The sequence below is a fragment of the Malania oleifera genome, chromosome 5, assembly GCF_029873635.1.
Source record: "Malania oleifera isolate guangnan ecotype guangnan chromosome 5, ASM2987363v1, whole genome shotgun sequence".
In the NCBI taxonomy this organism is placed as follows: Eukaryota; Viridiplantae; Streptophyta; class Magnoliopsida; order Santalales; family Ximeniaceae; genus Malania; species Malania oleifera.
Genome location: NC_080421.1, coordinates 10,506,893 through 10,526,839, shown reverse-complemented (window position 1 = coordinate 10,526,839; position 19,947 = coordinate 10,506,893). Strand labels below are relative to the sequence as shown.

At 35.7% G+C, this 19,947-nt stretch overlaps 1 protein-coding gene across 1 annotated transcript; it reads left to right on the top strand.

Moving 5' to 3' along the window:
- The first annotated feature begins 4,391 nt into the window (after positions 1-4,391).
- Positions 4,392-18,450, top strand: LOC131156228 (guanine nucleotide-binding protein subunit beta-2). Its single transcript, XM_058109748.1, has 6 exons — positions 4,392-4,838; positions 4,963-5,057; positions 5,336-5,760; positions 9,974-10,331; positions 12,892-13,005; positions 18,199-18,450. Exons 1-6 carry the CDS (start codon positions 4,733-4,735, stop codon positions 18,232-18,234), a joined length of 1,134 nt encoding a protein of 377 aa, XP_057965731.1. The 5' UTR covers positions 4,392-4,732; the 3' UTR covers positions 18,235-18,450.
- The last annotated feature ends 1,497 nt before the right edge of the window (positions 18,451-19,947 follow it).

The window sequence follows — 19,947 nt, the reverse complement described above, 5'->3', positions numbered from 1 at the left end:
ATAACCTGTTATGCTACGCTGCGTAAAACGGTATCTAAATCACTACCCGCAGCGCCTGAGGGTCTAGCACCCTCACTCCCACAGGCGTGGGCACTATTGCCACAAAGGTCCATCCTGAAAAACAAGTAACTTAACTCAAAACCTAATTCTCTATACATATCACTCAACTCATATAATATTTTCTCTTAATTAACTCGTCACTCCTGATCTTAATTCAAGGTTCAATCCTGCAACCTAGATACTCGATCCGACAATAGTTTACAATGACTTTCCTGAAATCGTCACCTCAAGAAAATCACACAAACCACCACGAAAGTCATGCATTTAGACTACACAACTAGACCTCAAATCCCCTTATCCTATACTCTGGTATTATTACTGCTGCACTCTAGAGTCTACAGAACTTAGTATCTTAGGCTCTGATACCAAATGTAGCGACCCTAAATTCCTTTAACATAAAATGTAATATAATGAATGGAAAAGTCAACTCGAACCCGTGGGTAATGGGGACACCTGTCAATCACAGTGGAAACCTAAGCAGTAGTAAAATAAAATCTTAATCATTCAACCATGAAACATAATACCAGAGTTATTTACATTCCCAAAATACTGTATTTATTTATAATCTTCCAAAAATCAAAATAAAACTAGGATCGTACAACAAAAACCTCCTGATCCTAGTTCAACACTTACCCTTCTAGTAGGGAAGCTAAACCCACTTAACGACGGCCCTGACCCGCCGATCCCTCTGGGTTTCTTGAAAATTATTTAATATTAAAGGGTGATACATTTCTCAGTAAGGAAAAATAAACTAAATACAAATGAATGACAACATGAATATTTAAGGCACTTATACGTATACAGTACATTTCATAATTCTGTAAACATTCATCATATCATATTGGATAATCATATAATTTCATATTTGTTAATAAATCATAACATACATAAAACATCTGTTATAACTGTAATACTGAAAATATACTCAGGATGTATAGCTAGCTGGTGTCATGTATTACCCCCCATAACGGGTTGTGTAGCCCGAAGGCGGGACCTGATAATGGCTGGCTGACCACTGCCGAGTCAAATATGTCTGTAAGTACGATGGACCCGCCACACCCTGGTCTGGACTGTCAGGTGGACGTTCACACTCTACTGAAAGCCACATCAGCTATCCATCTCCCATCCCCTCGTGGGATGGTTAGCACTAATCTGAACGTAGATATTTGATCTACATATAGCTACGGTACCGAACTCCTGAACTGAACTAAACTAACATCCGGGTTCTTATAACATATAATACATGTTATAATAGCGGCCTTGTGCCGATCATTTTCATAAATACGGCCTCACACCGGAATCATAAATACAGCCTTGCGTCAAAATCATACGTAAATACGGCCTCGCGCTGATATCATAAATACGGCCTTGTGCCGATAACATAAATAACACCTTGTGCCGATAACATAAATACATGGCCTCACGCCAAAATCATTTCAGGTATATACATTTTGAAAATAAATCATTTATTATATATTCATCAAAATCATCACAACATAACTCATCTTTTCATAATACCTGAAAACATGCTTTGCTCGTAAAATCTTTCATATCATAATACATTTCACATAAAATAATATTCATGCCACACATGTGCTGTTAAAAGTCATACTTCATATTCTAAAATCGTGATTTTCTGGCATCTCATATATACATATGCATTTCAACATAATAGCAGTATTTCCCAAACGTATATTTCATCCATAATATACAAATATAACATATGCTTTTTTGAAAATAGATTTAGTCATAATTAATAATAATCTGCATAGAAAATAACTGCTTTAGTTTATTCCCTTACCTAGTTATTGAGAAAGCCCCTAAAATATCCTAACCTAACCCTCGCAGTATCGCCTGATCAATATCCTGAAACTGAAAACTCTCAGTATTAAATTTCAGCATTTTCATGTCTACATCATTTTCTATAACTACCATAAGACCAAATTTGGCTTAAAAAACCTTACCTCAACTCAAGGATGATTTCCAATTTCGTTTCCCCAATGATCCGCTTCGGCAAACTCGTAGAGAACTTTGCCAGGAGCGTTGTGGTAGCCTCAAATCTTCAATTCGGCGATTAGCGGGGCCAAAATCAAAGAGAGAGAGAGAGAGAGAGAGAGAGAGAGAGAGAGAGAGAGAGAGAGAGAGAGAGAGAGTCATAAGAGAGACAGAGAAAGGAGAGAGAAAGGGGCGCTGAAAATGACAAAATATCCTGATTTTCCACTATTTATACTATCAGATTCGTCGACGAGACACGTCACTTCATCGACGAATCCTTAAAAAATTTCGTCGACGAAGCCCTGTGTTCGTTGACGAAATTCTTAAAGCCTTCGTCGACGAGACCCTGTGTTCGTCGACGAAGCTTGACAGTTTTCTTCTGTTCCTATTTTCATTTTTCCTCCCTCTTTATTATCTAAATCCCATTATTATTCGGGTTGTCACATACCATGACATGCCATGTGACTAGAAAGTATCCTCAAGTATTGAACATGCTAGGTTTTGTTAGGCACAAATCGCTTGATCAAGAGAGTTTTTTTTAAAGTGGGTAGCAAATTAGGATTACCACGCTCAGGCAACGTAATCAAGAGGGTTTCCTCAAATGGAAGGGTTGGTTAGATATGTCATTTGCATAATATATGATTACGAAGACCTCTTTAAGTGAAGTGTCGGTCATATCTATGCACTAATCACATGACTAGTCGCATATCCACATTCAGTTGAGTGGGGACACTTGCTCTTAACGAAATTTTGAAGATTAAATAATTTTTTTTGGTAAACTAGGAGATTGTCTCCATTGAAAATATCTTTTGCCCCTATTTTTGAACATAAAAAAGCAGGAAAAAACTTTAGAAATTTATCAAAATTGAGAGACTAATTGTAATAGAATCTTGGGAAGTATTTCTTTTAAAAGTGTTTTAAGTAAATGAATGTATGTGCATTTTAATTTATATTTTTAAAAATATAAAAATTATTTATATTTTATTAATTAAATATTCCTTTATCTCCACTAAAGGAAATTTTTGGATCACCACTACATGTGATCAAGATAGTCTTTAGGGTAGCCCCCACGGGTATGGCGCGGTAGAAAGGCATCAGCACGTAAGAAGAAGTATCGGGAGTTCAATTCCAGGTAGATACACTCACGGAACTAGCGGTACTTGTGGATAGTGAGAGTTTATTCTATGAGTTAGCGGGGACCGTGGATGGTGAGAGTTCGCTCTATGACCAACGGGGACTGTGGATGGTGAGAATTCTCTGTGAGTCAGCGAGGACTGAGATGGTAATGGAGATGTGTCCCTGGGGTTAAGTTGATCGAATGTCCAATTGATGCATGAAAGTTGTGTTCACATCCAAACTTTACCTTGATTAGCGAGACCTGGGGGCGGAGGACACTGATCCGTAGGTTTGGGGCTGCACCAGGAGGTCCGAAGGGCTCGTTGGTGGTTGGAGTTCCTATGTAAAAAAAAAACGATAGTCTTTAGGATAGGGAGCAAGTCTGGTTTGTCACGTGTCACATAAACATTTTAATCTTACCTTTTAAAGGATGCACTACTATTTTGCAGATACTAAATTATTTTAAATGATACATTATTGTTTGACACCGATTATTTTTGTAGTGACTTCTTAACTAGTGCCAAAAAATAAACCAAAAGTTTTTATAATGATTTCTTAACTCATGCTAAAAACGTACTAATATAGTAGACATATAATTTTAGGGTTTTTTTTTTTTTTTATAACATGGGAACTTCAGCCACCGACGAGCCCTTTCGAATCTCCCGGTGCGGCACCAAACCCCCAGAACAACGTCCGTCTCCCCTAGATTTCGCTACTTAGGTACAATTTAGATACAGTCACGATTTCTATTAGCTAGTTAGACATTCGGCCAACTCAAACTCCAGGACACAACTCAGGACACCTTCGAACATAAAGACATCAATTAGAAAGCATCAATAAGGATTGAATTACCGCTACTCCTACTTTAGTGTCAGCCTCTACTCATCGTACCATGCCCGTGGGGGCAATTTTAGGTCTTCTCTTGATGGAGTGGTAATTGGTGTTTGGAAACGGGCTCAAAGCTGCTCGTGAGCGCTTCCTCCGGTCCATGGACTTCGTCGCACCCTAAAGCAACCCTTAACAACCTATAGCTGAGCTGCATATCTGCGTATCTGACGAGGCCATAACTTGACAGCGTGTCAACCACCAACTCTACTGTCTGCCACGTCAGACGCAGCCCCACGTCGTCTGACGCCACCGTGGAATCCTGGCCGTCCACTCTTGTGGGCTCCACATCCGTGACCAACAACAGTGAACGACTGTGCTGTCATCAGTCATCGCCTCAATCATGAAACGGAGCTCTCTCTCTCTCTCCCCCCCCCCCGCCCCCTCAACTGTTCCAACTCCTTCAACGCTCAAGAGCACCGTGCCATTTTCTCACACGTACCGCTCTCTCTCTCTCTCTCTCTCTCTCTCTCCCTCTCTCTCGTCCTTCTCCGTCACTGCTCTGCGCTTCACAGTCTCCGTCTCTTTCTTTAAAATTATAATCTCTCTCTCTCTCAATGGATCAGCCCTAAATTTCACTTATTGGTTTGGTAATCTAAGAGGTAACATGGAGATCAGGGCTTTGAATCGAGCTTGAGCCGAAGCTCTAATGGAAGGTATTTGGTAATTTTCGGAGATGTCAGTGGCGGAGCTGAAGGAGCGGCATATGGCTGCTACGGAGAACGTCAATAATCTCAGAGAGCGGTTGAAGCAGAAGCGCCTTCTCCTTCTCGACACCGATGGTGTGCTTCTGATTTATCTTGTGTCTCGGTTCTGTCACGTTTTTCTGGCGTTTTTCTTTTTCTTTGGGACTAGTTTGGGTGTGTTTGGCGATCTTAGATCTGTGGCTTTTGTGCGAATTTGCAGTTGCGTCATTTGTGCGGACGCAGGGCCGGAGTGCGGTTACCTTCGGACAGACGGATCTTGTGTGCTGTAGGACGTTGCAGGGACATACAGGAAAGGTAGGGTTTTGCTGTTCCTATTTTTTCCCTTTTAATTTTTTTATTTCCCCTCTAATTTTTGCTATTCCCCTTTAATGTTACTGTTGTTGGGAAATTATATGGAACAAGGTTTGTCGTGAGCTCTTATACTGAAATGATAATTACTCTGTAAAATAGTTGCAATTCAATGTGACTTGTAGATTACGTTGGTGTAAAATTTGAGATTGTTGGCGATAGGACTACATTTGTATGCCGGGATAAACATTACGTTCGTATAACCTCTTTAAGAAATTTGTCAGGTGTATTCATTGGACTGGACTTCTGAAAAGAATCGAATTGTCAGTGCGTCTCAAGATGGGAGATTAATAGTGTGGAATGCTCTAACCAGCCAGAAAACTCATGCCATAAAGCTACCATGTGCATGGGTCATGACCTGTGCTTTCTCTCCAAGCGGTCACTCTGTTGCCTGTGGCGGACTTGATAGCGTGTGCTCTATCTTCAACCTGAATTCTGCTACGGACAAGGACGGAAATTTACCAGTGTCAAAAATGCTCAGCGGACATAAGGGTTACGTATCATCCTGTCAATATGTTCCGGATGAGGACGCTCACCTTATAACTAGTTCCGGTGATCAGACGTGTGGTTTGTGGGATATTTCTACTGGCCTCAGAACTTCTGTTTTCGGAGGTGAATTTCAATCTGGGCACACTGCGGATGTATTGTGGTATGCTTGATGATCCTCAAATTGGTGTTCTAATTCTTCGTTTTCTGTTTTGTTCTTGAAATTCTATTATTTTCTATGAATAAGTGATGAAAAGGCCAAAATATCCATAAAAAGATTAATTATGAATCAATATATTAATTAATTGGATTAAAATCCATACTAATTTTGAGACTTAATTAATCACAACATGAGCTTGCAAGGTTGATATGGAAATCGAGCATTGATTTAATGTGTTTGTTGTTGGTGAGGAGGGAGTAAGCCTTGAACTTTTCGTGAATATTAATCAAATTAATTAATTCTTCTAATTTGTTAATTGTTGTGTGGATATTTTGGTCTTTTTAGCATCCTTTGTTAGTCAAAATTAATGAAACTATGATTTAATATAGTTTTGGAAAGAACAAGGTTTTAGTGGTCCTAATGAAACCAAAGTACCTCCTTATTTTTTAGGGGGTTTGCATAGTTTTCCAAAAAATTTGTTAAAGACAGAAACAAGGTACCTTATGTCCTCCAAAACACAAAGAGCAACAACCAAAACTCTGACAAATTTCTATGCTCTAGTATGCCATGTCTACTAGGTTGGATGAGGGGAATAACTCTAAAAGATAAATTAGGAATGAACACATTTATGCAAGTTAGATTGTGCCAGATGAGATGGTTTGGGCACGTCAATGTTGGCTAAATAATTCATGGAGGAAGAGTGAGTATGCTAGTTAATGAATGTTGCTGTGAGAGGGGAAGGGTTTGGCCTTGGATAACTTTTAGTGATATAGTAAGTATTTAACAACCCTCCATTTGTGTGAGGATATTGCTCAAGGTTGCCCACATTGGCAGAAAAGGATTTTATTGTTGTTATTGTTGTTGTTGTGGTATTCAGTGTCTTAGTAATTGAATCCTATGTTGATTTCCATGCAACCTTTATTATAGCAAGGTGCTAGCTATATCTATTTCTATTCAAACCTCGAGGTTGTGATAGAAAAATATGATCATGTTATTATTCTCATTTAACCAGTGGGAACCACAACCATCTAGCACCCTGTTTTGGTGGAGATTCCTATAAGTATGGAGTCCACTAACACAAGTCTCTTACAAACATATTGAGAGATATTTTACATATTGGCCATGTGATGTAGGAGAAGAAGCTAGACCTTGGGAAGATCCTTGTTGGAGAATACTTAAGAAGAATTGGACTGAGTATTGCTGGGTTTTAGTTAGTAGTTAATTGTGTGTTTAGTTTAATTAGTATAGGATTATGTATATTTTGGGGCTTGTTTATTGTGTTTGTGTATTCTAGGGTTATGTTTGTAATGTAATTTAGTTTTAGGTGTTTATGTGTACTTTCATATGAAGAGGCTTTCTTATAATAGTGTGTGAAAGCCATGTTGTAGCAGTTATTCCTGAATTTGGTTTTGAGAAGAACGTGAATTTCCCCTTGTATCTCCTCTCTCCTTTTCCCCCTTTTTCCCTCTCTTAAATTTCCTCGAATCTTTCCCATGGCTGCAGATACGTCATGCTGCCTCTTCATCATTTGGTAATAGAGCCAACCATCTTCTCTGTTCTTCCATTTCAGTCCAACCATTTTCCCCTCACTCTTCTCCTCCTCTTCTTCTTCCCCCTCTCTTCGTCTTCTTTCTTTTCTCTGTTCTGATCTCCTGTTCTGTCCCTAATCCCCTGCTGCCCAGCGGCATTCTGCCCTCTTTCTTCTATGTTTCTCTTCTCCTTCTTCTCTTAATTCTCTCCCATAACTCTCTCAACTCTCTTTCTGATTTCTGAATTTAGTTGCTGTCTCCTCCACTCACAGTAGTTTCTGTCCAGAAATTCCTCCAATCTACCATGTTCTTTTTTTCTCTCCTTTATGTTCTTAATTATTTATCTCTATTTCTAAATTTCAGTCCAGAAAAAAAAAAAGAAAACAGTAAGAGCAGTTCTGGATTTTTAAAAATCCCAGTCATTTCCCCAGTTTTTTGAGCACCTCTTTCCCAGATGATTTTTGAGACAACTCCACTACCAACTTACTCAGGGCCTATAAAACCCCTTCCCCTAAAATTTTGTCTCCATCCGACCACCAGTGAAGTCCCACGTGCCGGCCAAACCTCTCCCAGCTAACACCCCTTTCAAAACTCTTTAAGTTCCTGCTCTTTTCTCATTACCCCACTACACCAGTGGAATCCTCATCCCTTGATCTCCCTTTGCCTCAAGTTTCATCACTGGAGGAGCCTTGCCGGCAGTGCAGATGCCAGCGACCTGCGACCGAGAAATTTCCAGTGTTTTGCTGCTTCCTGTTTCCCAAGATTTTGGGCTTTCTCCACAATATTTTTAATCTGCAAGGATATATTTTGATTGTGGACATGATATATTGCAAGCAAGCGGCAATAATTTGGCACAGAATCCTAGAAATTGTCACTGCCAGCATTGAAGATCAGGTTTTATTGCTACAATTTGAGAGTTTTAGAAGTGAATGACACTCAAGATCTAAGGTGAATTGAAGATGTCTCTTGAAAGTTGGGACTCAAGTATGGTTTTGCATGATTAGATTGAGAATTGTGGGCCAAGAGTTAAGAACTTTTGGTGATTTATAATTGCAGTGTATATATGTATAAATCAAGCAATATGGTGACAAATTATTGGACAAAGTAATGCTTTATCATACCTTGGACACAATTTCAAGCTTTTCCACACCTTCCTCAAGCCTGGAGGAAAGGTTTGCAAAATCATAAATGATGGATAACACTATGGACATGGTTTCTACAAATGGAGTCACTTGACTATAACTTCATCTAGGAACTCACTCAGAGCCTTATGAGATGTCTTGGTTGATAACTCTACTATACTTTGTGAAAGATGTTTAGCTTATATCCAAATGGGTGACTATTTTGAGAATGTTTCTGTGATATCATACCTATGAAGATTAGCCATGTACTCCATAGTTTTCCTTGGTTGGATGATTTGGGTGTGAAGGACATGATTACACATATGTCTTCTACTATAATGGTAAGAAGATCATCTTGAAGTCTGCTCAACCAACCAAAAAGGACTAGGGAAAGCCATCCCTTGTCTCTAGCTCTTGATATCCATTAGAGATACTCAACTTGAAGATACTACAAGGAAACGAATGTGTGTGAAGACATCCAAAGTCTTTCAAACAATTCCATTGTAGAGTTTGTCATCCCCGATGAGTTTGTTGATGCCAAATCGCAATTCAAGTCTATGATGCTGTCAAAGGATCGTTGTTTCTTGTACCGCTCAAGCATTAACTTTCAAAGAATCCAAGTTTGATTCTTAATTCGGATCTTTAACATTTCAAAATTTGGGGCCCAGTTTTTTCTAAGTGGGGCTGAGTTGATGTAGGACAAGAAGCAAGACCCTAGGAAGATCCTTGTTGGAGAATAGTTGAGAAGAATTGGATTGAGGATTTTGGGTTTAGTTAGTAGTTTATTGTGTTTAGTTTAATTAGTATAAGATTATGTGTATTTTGGGGGCGTATTTTGTAGTATTTGTGTATTCAAAGGGCTATGTTTGTAATGTAATGTAGTTTTAGGGCTTTATGTGTAATTTCATATGAATAGGCTTTCTTATAAATGGTGTGTGAAAGCCATGTTGTAGCAATTATTGTTGACTTTGAATTTGAGAAGTGAACATGAGTTTCCCCTTGTATCTCTGCGCTCCTCTCTTCCCCTTCCTCTTCAATTTCTTCTGATCTTTCCATGGCTGCAGATTCATGATGCTGCCCCTGCATCACCATGCCTCCATCCTCTTATAATGCACGTGAGATATGGTCTTGGCCAATCACCATTTTTTGTGGGAAGACCTTTAGCATTTGCAGAAGTCTGTTAGCTTTTTTTACTTTTATTTGTTCATGGAAACAAAACATTTAATTGGTCTCTGCTTTCATGCTGCTCCTGTTAGAGCTCCTATCACCATGAACCTCTTGACGATATCCAAAACATGAATTATATATGTGTGCGCTGCGCACATAAAGCAAAGAAAAAATCAGTGTCTCCATCTTATATAGGATTGATTGTTGCTTTGGTTATTTTTTTTTTATCATTTGCACCCCCTAAATTTAACCTACATCAATGTCTCCTATTATTTTACCGAATTTGGATGCCTAAAGTTGTAAGAAATAGTTAACTTTAATTGTGAATGCAACAATGGCAACATGAAGCATGTTAGTTTTCAAGAATTTCTTACATTTGTATTGTTTTGCATTCTGCAGTGTCTCAATAAATGGATCAAACTCAAGAATGTTTGTATCTGGTTCATGTGATTCTACTGCCCGATTGTGGGACACTCGTGTTGCTAGCCGAGCAGTCCGTACATTTCATGCCCATGAGGGAGATGTTAACAGTGTGAAGTTCTTTCCAGATGGGAATAGATTTGGAACTGGCTCAGATGATGGAACTTGTAGGCTATTTGATATAAGGACTGGGCACCAGCTTCAAGTATACCATCAACAGGAGGGTGATAATGATGTCCCACGTGTAACCTCCATTGCATTCTCCACATCAGGGAGACTTCTCTTTGCAGGAAACTCAAATGGTGATTGCTATGTATGGGACACTTTACTCGCACAGGTACTTTTTCCTTTAATTCCTTTATGGTACTTATTATCATTTGCACATCTATGTGCTTGTTTAGAAGTTTGTGATGGTGTATTATAGTGTTGGTCGTGTAGTTTTTACACTACTGAGCATGGTACAAGAAAATCCCTCTTCTCGACAAGCTTTGTTTTAAACATGCAATTATGTTAACATTTTGTGTGTCAAAAAGATTAATTATTACTGTTTTTTAATTTCTATGAGGTAATTTTCTGTCTTTGAATTTAGTCATTTCACTTGATGCACTTGGACATTTTGATTTCTCAAGCTTACAGATTATTGAGTTTGATTCCTTCTGCCAATGCTTGACTTTTAGTCACATGTCTATATCACATGGCTTGGCATTTGCCTTGAAGAATTATTACAGCTTCATTTATAAAAAGTTTACAAATATTTAGCTATAGAAAATGAAAGTAAGTTAGCTGTGTTCTGCCTTCTGTGTGGAGGCTGTTGCCTGTTGCATTATTTTCATGAGAACCACATAATATGAACTGTGAGTTTTTCCTCCAAACATTGCTGCAAAAACATTAAGATTTCTAGAATGTGCAAGAGAGGTATCTTAGTTTTCTTCATTTTAAATTTTTTTTATAAAAAATATCAATATAAAATAATATATAAAGTATATAAAAATGATTATATATGCTAAATAGTCTTAAATATATCTGTTATACTAATTATTATTTTTTTCTTTTTTTCAACATTTGAAGCATCTAATAATAAAAGCATAAGCAAGTAGTAAAACAAATAATATTTGATTATAAGTATTTAAATATAAAATAGAATGAATTTAAAATATTGTTTTATAGTTATAGGATTATGAATACTGAACAATGTGTGTTTAGTGTAAAATTTAGAGAAAATAAAAACTACCTTTAAAATACAAAGAGTTAAATAAAAAAATCATAACATACTAAAATAATAATGCTATGATACCCCAAAAAAAGAATGAGAAAGATTGAATAACATGGTTTTAAATCGCAGTAGCCGGTAGCGTAACGTAATAGTAATGGGTGTAATGGGAAGCGAGAGTAGCGGATGTTACATAACGGGAAGTGGATGTAACAGCCATGAATTTTTTTGAAGCCTGCGCAACCTTGTGCATATTAGTGTACTTGCATGTTTTAAGTTTTTAACCCTTCTTAGAAAGAGTTTTAGTGTATTTTGGATCTTTTAGTTCAAGTAACTAAGTTATTTGGTAAGGACGGCAAGTTTACATTTGCTTTAAACCACCATTGCTAGAAAAATTACGTGTGTGTGCATATTAATACTTCTCATTGTTCTTAACTGTGATAAATTCTTATGTGTGCTAAATTAAATAATAAAACAAAATACATTATACACTCCATTAATCTATTAGACACATAAGACATACGAATAATACAAATATAAAATAGTTAGAAAAGAAAGAAGGTTGAAGTTGAAAAATATAGAACATAAATATCACATTACTAATATTATCAAAATAAAATATTTTCCTAACAAGTTAGTATTTTCAAATTGTTAATGCATGTCTTGTGAGTATTTAAAGAACTAGTAAATTTTGTATCTCAAGTGTGCTCTGTGATCGTAGAATACCCTTAAAATTGAAATGGAAGTTTTATAGGACAGCTATAAGACTAGCAATGTTATATGGATCGGAATGTTGGGCGACGAAGAAACATAATATCCAAAAAGTAAAGGATGTCGAGATGAGAATGCTTAGATGGATGAGTGGTATTACATTGAAAGATAAATTAAGGAATGAACATATTCGTGATATGTTAGGTGTAGCTCCTATAGAAGATAAGATAAGGGAAGGACGACTCAGATGGTATGGACACTTGCAACGTAGGTCACATAGTGCACCTGTGAGGAAGAGTGACTTAGTTATTGTGGGGAGGCAATAGAAGGGGTAGGGGTAGGGGTAGACCTAAAATAACTTGGGAGGAGATAGTGAGTAAGGATTTATATCCTTGAATCTATCAAAAGAAATGGTCCATGATCGCATAAATTGGCAGAAAATGATTCATATAACTTACCCCACCTAGTGGGACTAAGACTTGGTTTTGTTGTTGTCGTCCTCATTATAATCTTTTCCCCCTCTCGCTGCATTGTATATTGAGAATGATTTATGAAATAGAGGGAAAAAGTGAGAAGAAAAAGTAAAAAATAAATTAAATTTTTTTATGTTATAGTCGGGTTCAGAAATTGGATTGCTATTTCCATTGTTTAACCCATGCACAATAGGCCTGTGAGATGCCAGACAAAAATTATAATAGTTTACATTTTAATACATTAATGATTAATTAAGAAACATTTTGGTACTTTTTGTACAAGTGAGCTGCACTATTTGAGTGTCAGACCTGGCAATTTTACCTTATTTTCTTTAGTGCATTCCCCTTTACTCTGTTGTTTGTGCAGGTGTTTTGTTTTGTTTGTTTTTTTTTTGTTTTTGTTTTTATGATATTTTCAGTGGTGCTTTTGATTTTTTTGTGTGTTTTCGATGGTGGAGTTGGGAGGATGAATTGGCTCTAATTACCTGGCTTTATCTTGACAGGTGGTTTTGAATTTGGGATCTCTTCAAAACTCACATGAAGGCCACATCAGTTGTTTGGGCTTATCAGCTGATGGAAGTGCCATATGTACAGGAAGTTGGGATACAAATTTGAAGGTTAGTCTGCATTTAAACTTAGGTTTGTTCTGTTATCTAATGCATTGTGATCCTGAGAACACCAATTTAATGAATTGCACCATAATTTTCTGTTGCTTGTTAGTCTGCTTAGTTCTACTCTAATTACTAGAAAATGAACCCTCTAGTGAACCACGAATTGGTACATTTTTCATTCCAGAACGCTAAATTTATCGATCCAAAATTTAATTCAATATTTTTCACATAACTTTTTATTTGTTGAAAGTGGCAATCCTCGCATTTCAAGTCTGTATGTCATTATTAATCTAGTCCACAATAGAAAATCTGTTCTAGATTTAGAAACACCTCAATTTCCTCTCCAAATTATACAAGTGCCATTACACTTTTTTCACCAATATATCTATTTTAAGTATAGCCTTAACATTCCACATATTAGAGCATATGTTGTACAACAATCCTGTTCCCGTTCCATGAACCAAGATGTTCCAACATTGTGAAAAGTAAGGTGTAGTCCCAAGAAAAAGTGGGGGGGGGGGGGGGGGGGGGGGGGGGGGGGGGTGAATTGGGTTTTAAAAGTTTCTTTGAAATATTTTTATAAATTTTTTTCCCAACTTATTGTATGTTTAGCAATCACACAAGGATGGTTTGAATTTCGATTACAATATCAGCTGAGAATCAAATTCACTTTTAAATCTTTATGAAAGAGTATATCAATTTGATCTTGCGGCAATTTAAATTAACACCCAATCAATAAGTCAACGCAATCCACAAGTTAATCAATTAAACGATGTATGAATTTCAGTAGTGCTTCCAAGATTTCAACTTTTGAATATGTCAACTCACTCAACAAGATAAGCTTGATTTCAATATGAAAAGAAATAAAGATTCCAACCAAGTATCCAAAACTTAGAAATTAAATAAGCCGCTCTCAATACTAATGAGTCTTGGGTGTTAATCAATCAACGTACTCTTTTATGATTTTCGTAATATGTATTGATCAACCAACGTACTTCCTTTCGGTTTTTGCAATTCCCAAAATCAAATTAATTTTCAGCAATTCAATATTTAATCCACGCAGTTGATATATGTGCAGAAAATTAAAGAGAGTAGGGAAGAGAGAGACCGAGATTTTTACGAGGTTCAGTTATACCCGCCTACGTCCTCACCTTAGGCAACACACCTAAGGATTCTATTATACCACTCCTTTACGGGCGGAGCAAACCTTTACAACACTCCTTCAATAGGATAGAGCTCTCATCTCCAAGCGATACCCCACGCTCGGTACAACGATTCGATAGCCCTGCACCGTCAAGAAAACAAGAAAAACTTCTTGCGTACAAGAATCACTCTCAAAAAGAGCAGATTAGTACAAGTTATAGCACAGTTAAGAATACTTTAATTTTAAATATCAATGAAGAATAGAATTGAAACTCAAAGGATATATCACCAGGATCTTTCTTTTGATTGATCAAACTCAGAGTTAATGCTCAAAGATCGATGAAAAATAACTCAACGAGTCTCAGAAAAACTCCAGCAAGTATGTGAGCAAGAAGGCTTTTGGAAGAGTATGAGAATTATAAGTTTGATTACTGTCTTGAATTCTTGATATGATTTGATTTATGAAATCATGTATTTATAGAGTTAAAGAGTCATATTTTCATGTTGCCCAAGTTACTTGGAGTATTTCCCAAGTTTTGACAGAGTTTGGGGCACAAGCAACATAATTTGGAAACTTTTAAACGCTGTTTTAAAACAGCCGTTACGAGGTTCTGGCGCCTGGACTCATTGAGGTTAGTCGCCTGGACTCACAAGGGTCAATCGCCTGGGCCTATACTGTCTTCCCAATTTTAATTTAGCATAAATGTCAGTCACCTGAGCAGTTAAAAACCCATGTTTTAAAACTTGTTTCCTAAAACTCTTGCCAACTTGTTTTGATACTTCTCAAAGTATTTTTCGAGGTTTTCAAAATATGGTCTCTTAAGTCCATGATTAACTCTAATGAGTTTTAAAGCATTCATTTTTTACATTTAATTGAAGTACTTACACAAGACTTCCTTAAGACTTAAAATTCTTCTAAACTTGAAGTCTTCATGTATATCTTGCTTTGAATCCATCTTGTCTTGAGCTTCAATATTCTTTAAGCTTTCCTAATGCTTGTCTATCTGTGACTGTCTTGAGCTTTCTTTTGATCACTTTGCTTTGGAATGCAATTTTTCATAACACTTGTGATCTTGGACTCTTATGCTTGAACTTTTTTAACTTCTTAAGAATCTATTAAATGTATACCATACTTGTCATTAACTCGCACAATTATATTAAATAACCTAAGCCATAAAATTACAGCATTATAATTATGAAACTTATCATTTAAAAGTAAAGTTCTAACTACTTATAACAAGACAAAAACTGGAAGAAGGAATAAGGTTGAAGTTGAACAATGTTGAAATAAAATAAAGTTTGTTTAACAAAATATTGTTAATATCAAAATTTCAATTAATACATAGCTTGTTGTATGGTAAAAAATAAAAAATTCTGTATTGTTGTCGCCTTCATTATAATCTTCTTTCCCCCCTTCACATAGCTTTATTGGGATTGATGCATGAAATATAGTTGAGAGGAGGAGAAAAGGTAGAAATATAGTTCTATAGTCTTTGTAGGGGTCCCTTATCCGCTGATAGCGGCCACTACATGCGGTAGTGGTCTGCACTCTGCAATGGCCAGTAGGGGTGATAATTTTTATTCTTACTGCAATAATGATAATGGTATCAGAACCCTAAAAATGCATTATGTAAGGAAGTTACGCAAGACCATGGACTAGTTTCATATTCCATGTAATGGACCATCTGATTGGCTGTCCAGAAACTATTATCTATTTAAATCGTGGTTGTCATTAACGGACAAATTATTTTGCCTAAAGAAGTCAACAGATAAATGAGGAAAATAGGATCTTTTTGATTTGGCATGTGTTATTTCTGAAACAGAAAAGCTGTTCTCTCCCTTGTCACTGCCTTGCCCTTCATCCTAAATTATGCGGAAGGGTTTTTGCTTATGTGGGAAATTATTGTGAAATAGGATCTTTATGATTTGGCATGTGTTATTTCTGGAAGTAATAGTGGAACAGAAAAGCTGTTCTCTACCTTATCACTGCCTTGCCCTTCATCCTAAATTATGCGGAAGGGTTTTTGCTTATGTGGGAAATTATTGTGAAATAGGATCTTTATGATTTGGCATGTGTTATTTCTGGAAGTAATAGTGGAACAGAAAAGCTGTTCTCTACCTTATCACTGCCTTGCCCTTCATCCTAAATTATGCGGAAGGGTTTTTGCTTATGTGGGAAATTATGGCTCCCTCCATAGTTGCCCATTTATGAAATTTCCTTCCCTGGTTTTTGTTAAAGGAAACAGAAGTGCTAATTTTATGAACTTGCTTTTATGGCTTATCATTTGGGTTTCTTGTCTTGGAAGACATGCAAGAACTTTTTGGACGGTATTCTTATATGAAGGGATAGTTTGGGTTAAAAGGTCATTTCACCTGACCCTATGTTTAGAGAGACTTTAGATTTGAATTGGTATTGGAGTTAAATAAGATGTAATATAAAATTATATTAAAATTTGTCCAAATCTGTACAAGTTCAAACCAAACTCCGATATTTATATTCCCAAATGCAGCGCGAGAGATTTTGGATTTTCTTTCTGGCTCATCAAGGGGTTTGACTTTGAAGTGAGCACAAGTCAGCCTCTTCCAGGAGTCAAATTACAATTTGTAGTAATACCACAGTTAGTCGTATATTTATACCATTTGACTGCATGTTAAATAATTAAGAGGAGTGTACAATTGTGAACTTAGGTAAGGATTCATGCGTTTAGGGTCTTGGCTACATATTTTGTGGATTTGGACAAAAAATACAATTTTGTAGCATCTTTTGTCGAAATCGCAACACCCAAACCCAAATTTGGAACTAGCTCCCAAACACGTACGATATGTTTGGGGAGGCCTTGAATTTAGAGTTGTATTGGATTTGGGTAAGATGTAATATGAAATTGTATTGAAATTTGTTCAAATTCACTCAAATTCAAATTCAAGATTTGAAATCAATGCTCCCAAACATAGCGGTAGTATCGTTCATATTCTTATGCCTGCATACGAAACAATCAAATGGCGTTACCAAAATTATGTGCTTCACATGCATATGTGAATCAATGGTTTTAAATCGCAGTAGCGGGTAGTGTAATGTAACGGTAACAGGTGTAACTGGAAGTAGTAGCAGATGTTATATAAACAGGAAGTAGCGGAACAAACGTGTATTTGTTTTCAAGCACGCACAAGCACAACCTTGTGCATATTAGTGTATTTTGGATCGATTAGTTTAACGAAGTTGTTTGACAAGGGCAAGAAATTTACATTTTTTTTAAAACTCGAAAAAATTATGTTTATGTGTATTTATCTTTTCTCGTTATTCTTATGCATGATAAATTCTTATATGTGAATAAATTAATTACTAAAACAAAACACACACTCAATTAACCCGTGACATATAAGACATACGAATAATACAAATATACAATAATAGGAAAGAAAGAAGGTTGAAGTTGAAAAATACTGAACATAATATCAAATTGCTAATACTATTAAAATAAAATATTTTCCTGTCAAGTTAGTATTTTCAAATTGTTAATTAATGCATCTATCATGAGTATTTTTTAAAATTAGTAAATTTTATATCATTGTCATCATCATTATAATCGTTTCTCCTTCTTGCCCCATAGTAAATTGAGAATGATTTATGAAAGGGCGATGATAAAAGTGAGAAGAAAAAGTAAAAAATAAAATAATTTTTTTGGTGTAATAGTACTATCGCAGTTACGTAACGGCCTTTACGTAACGGTCGTAGCTCATAACGGCTGCTACGGCCATGATTCTTCTTTTCACCAATTTTTCATGTGACAATATTGCAAAACCAAAAAATAACGATGTTACTTAACTGTTGTGGCCATTGTTTAAAACCATGTACGAATCATTCTATCTAAATAACGGTGTTACGTAACACTTTTGTGGCTGTTTAAAACCAAGTACAAATCATTCTGTCTAATTTAATTATATTCTATCATTTCATTATTTGCATATCTCAATGAATCTCATGTTTTTGTAAATTTATTTATTTATTTATGGAGCATGCCTGTTTGGTGTTAACTGGTTTAAGTATTTTGGCAACAGATATGGGCCTTTGGAGGGCATAGGAGAGTGATCTAAGTGCCTGGAAAGAGCAGAATGGCTGTTTTTAATCTTCCTAGGTTTACCCAGCGCAGCTCAAGACCATCAGAGTCACCTTGACCTTGGTGCTTCCTTTGTTATTCTTCGTGTAAGGTGATGTGGTTTGGAAAACAATAATTGTGTACTGTTTTATTCTTCTCATTGTGAACACTGAGGATCCATTATTCTAAGAAAGAAAGAAAGAAAATTACTCTCTCTCTCTCTCTCTCTCTCTCTCTCTCTCTCTCACACACACACACAATTAAAATGGGGCATTCATTTGCTTGCCCTTGCCTGAGGCCCTGAATTTGCCTTGTTCCCCCCTTTAGCATACCCACAAATTTGCCTATCTGCTTTTAATTACTATGCTTAAAATGGTGGTGTTTAGAGAAATAACAGTTGGTTATTCCTAAGAAAATTTTATTGAATTATGGGGGAAAACAAGATTTCATTAAAATATATTCTACGTTTAAATGCTGTGAAGATGCCTTTTGAATAATAAATAATATATATATATATATACACTGTTGGGCATCTCAAGTGTATATTAAAGTTTAGTTTACCAAATTGAATTTATGTTTTAAGAATTTGTAGTTTCATCTATGAATTAATAGGAATGCTGGCAGCAATTTATGCACCATTTTCATAAACTCACTATAATTGGGCTATGTGCCTTTTTTGTCAAACATAATATGAGGTAATTTCGAAGTCTGAATACTGCACTTATTTTTATTTTGTTTTTGAAAAATAAGTTAAGGGTTAAAAGGGTAACCCATTTATGAAAATTGTGTCAAATTGAGTAATTATAGCAATAGATAGTGTTCAGTATATGTTGAATAAATGTATTCACCAAATAGAAAGGATTGAAAGAAGTTTATATATATATATTTCAGATAATTGTATTTTTTTTAATAAATTAATAACAGGCAATTACAATTAAGTATGGATTAAATTCTCAATAAATGAGATTAATTTAATCCCTATAATGTTATGTAATATAAACATATTACATTTTATTTATAGTTATCAAAGTATTATACTTATTATAAGTGCTAAGAATTCTATTTTTAAAAATAAAAAATTTAGGATAAATTTAAAAATATTCACCTCATACTAGACCTTCCTTTTTATTTTGATGTAGATTATTATTGGTAATGGTATGTACACAATGTTTTGAAAGCATATGTGAATATAATAGATTATCATGTGATATATGTGTAGTTACAGGAATTTCGAAGAAGTCAAATGTATTATTAAATACTTTAAAAATAATAAAATCCTTTTAACCTTTTTGTAATTTATAAATATTGTTATTTAACTTTATAATATGCATAAGGCTTCGTTTGGAACTTAGAAGATATTAGGGAAAAGAAGTGGAAGATATTATCAAAAAAAGTGGAAAGAAAATAAAATATATACTAAATTTATTAATATAATTTTTAATTTTATTCATTATTAATATTTAGTTTTTCTTACTTTTTAGTCGTATTAAAATGAATTTTTATTTTTAAAAGTATTTGATAGAGAAGAAAAATATAAGGGAAAATGAGTGAACTCCTTATTTTTCCTTTCCTTTATTTTTTTCTAAGTAAAATCTGCGTGTGTGCGTCTCGGCTCATCGCTTATACATGCGCCCTGTGACTGCGCTTGCGGTCGTCGCACGGCGCTCCTTTTCGCTGCTTCGACTTGCCTCCTCTGGAATTTATAGAAAAT

What these genes read in the sequence shown, in the direction of transcription:
- LOC131156228 (XM_058109748.1), top strand. Translation starts at nt 4,733, where the DNA reads ATGTCAGTGGCGGAGCTGAAGGAGCGGCATATGGCTGCTACGGAGAAC. An exon ending in TGCAGGGACATACAGGAAAG is followed by an intron (nt 5,058 to 5,335) that starts GTAGGGTTTTGC and finishes GAAATTTGTCAG; the next exon opens with GTGTATTCATTGGACTGGAC. An exon ending in GTTGGGATACAAATTTGAAG is followed by an intron (nt 13,006 to 18,198) that starts GTTAGTCTGCAT and finishes TTTTGGCAACAG; the next exon opens with ATATGGGCCTTTGGAGGGCA.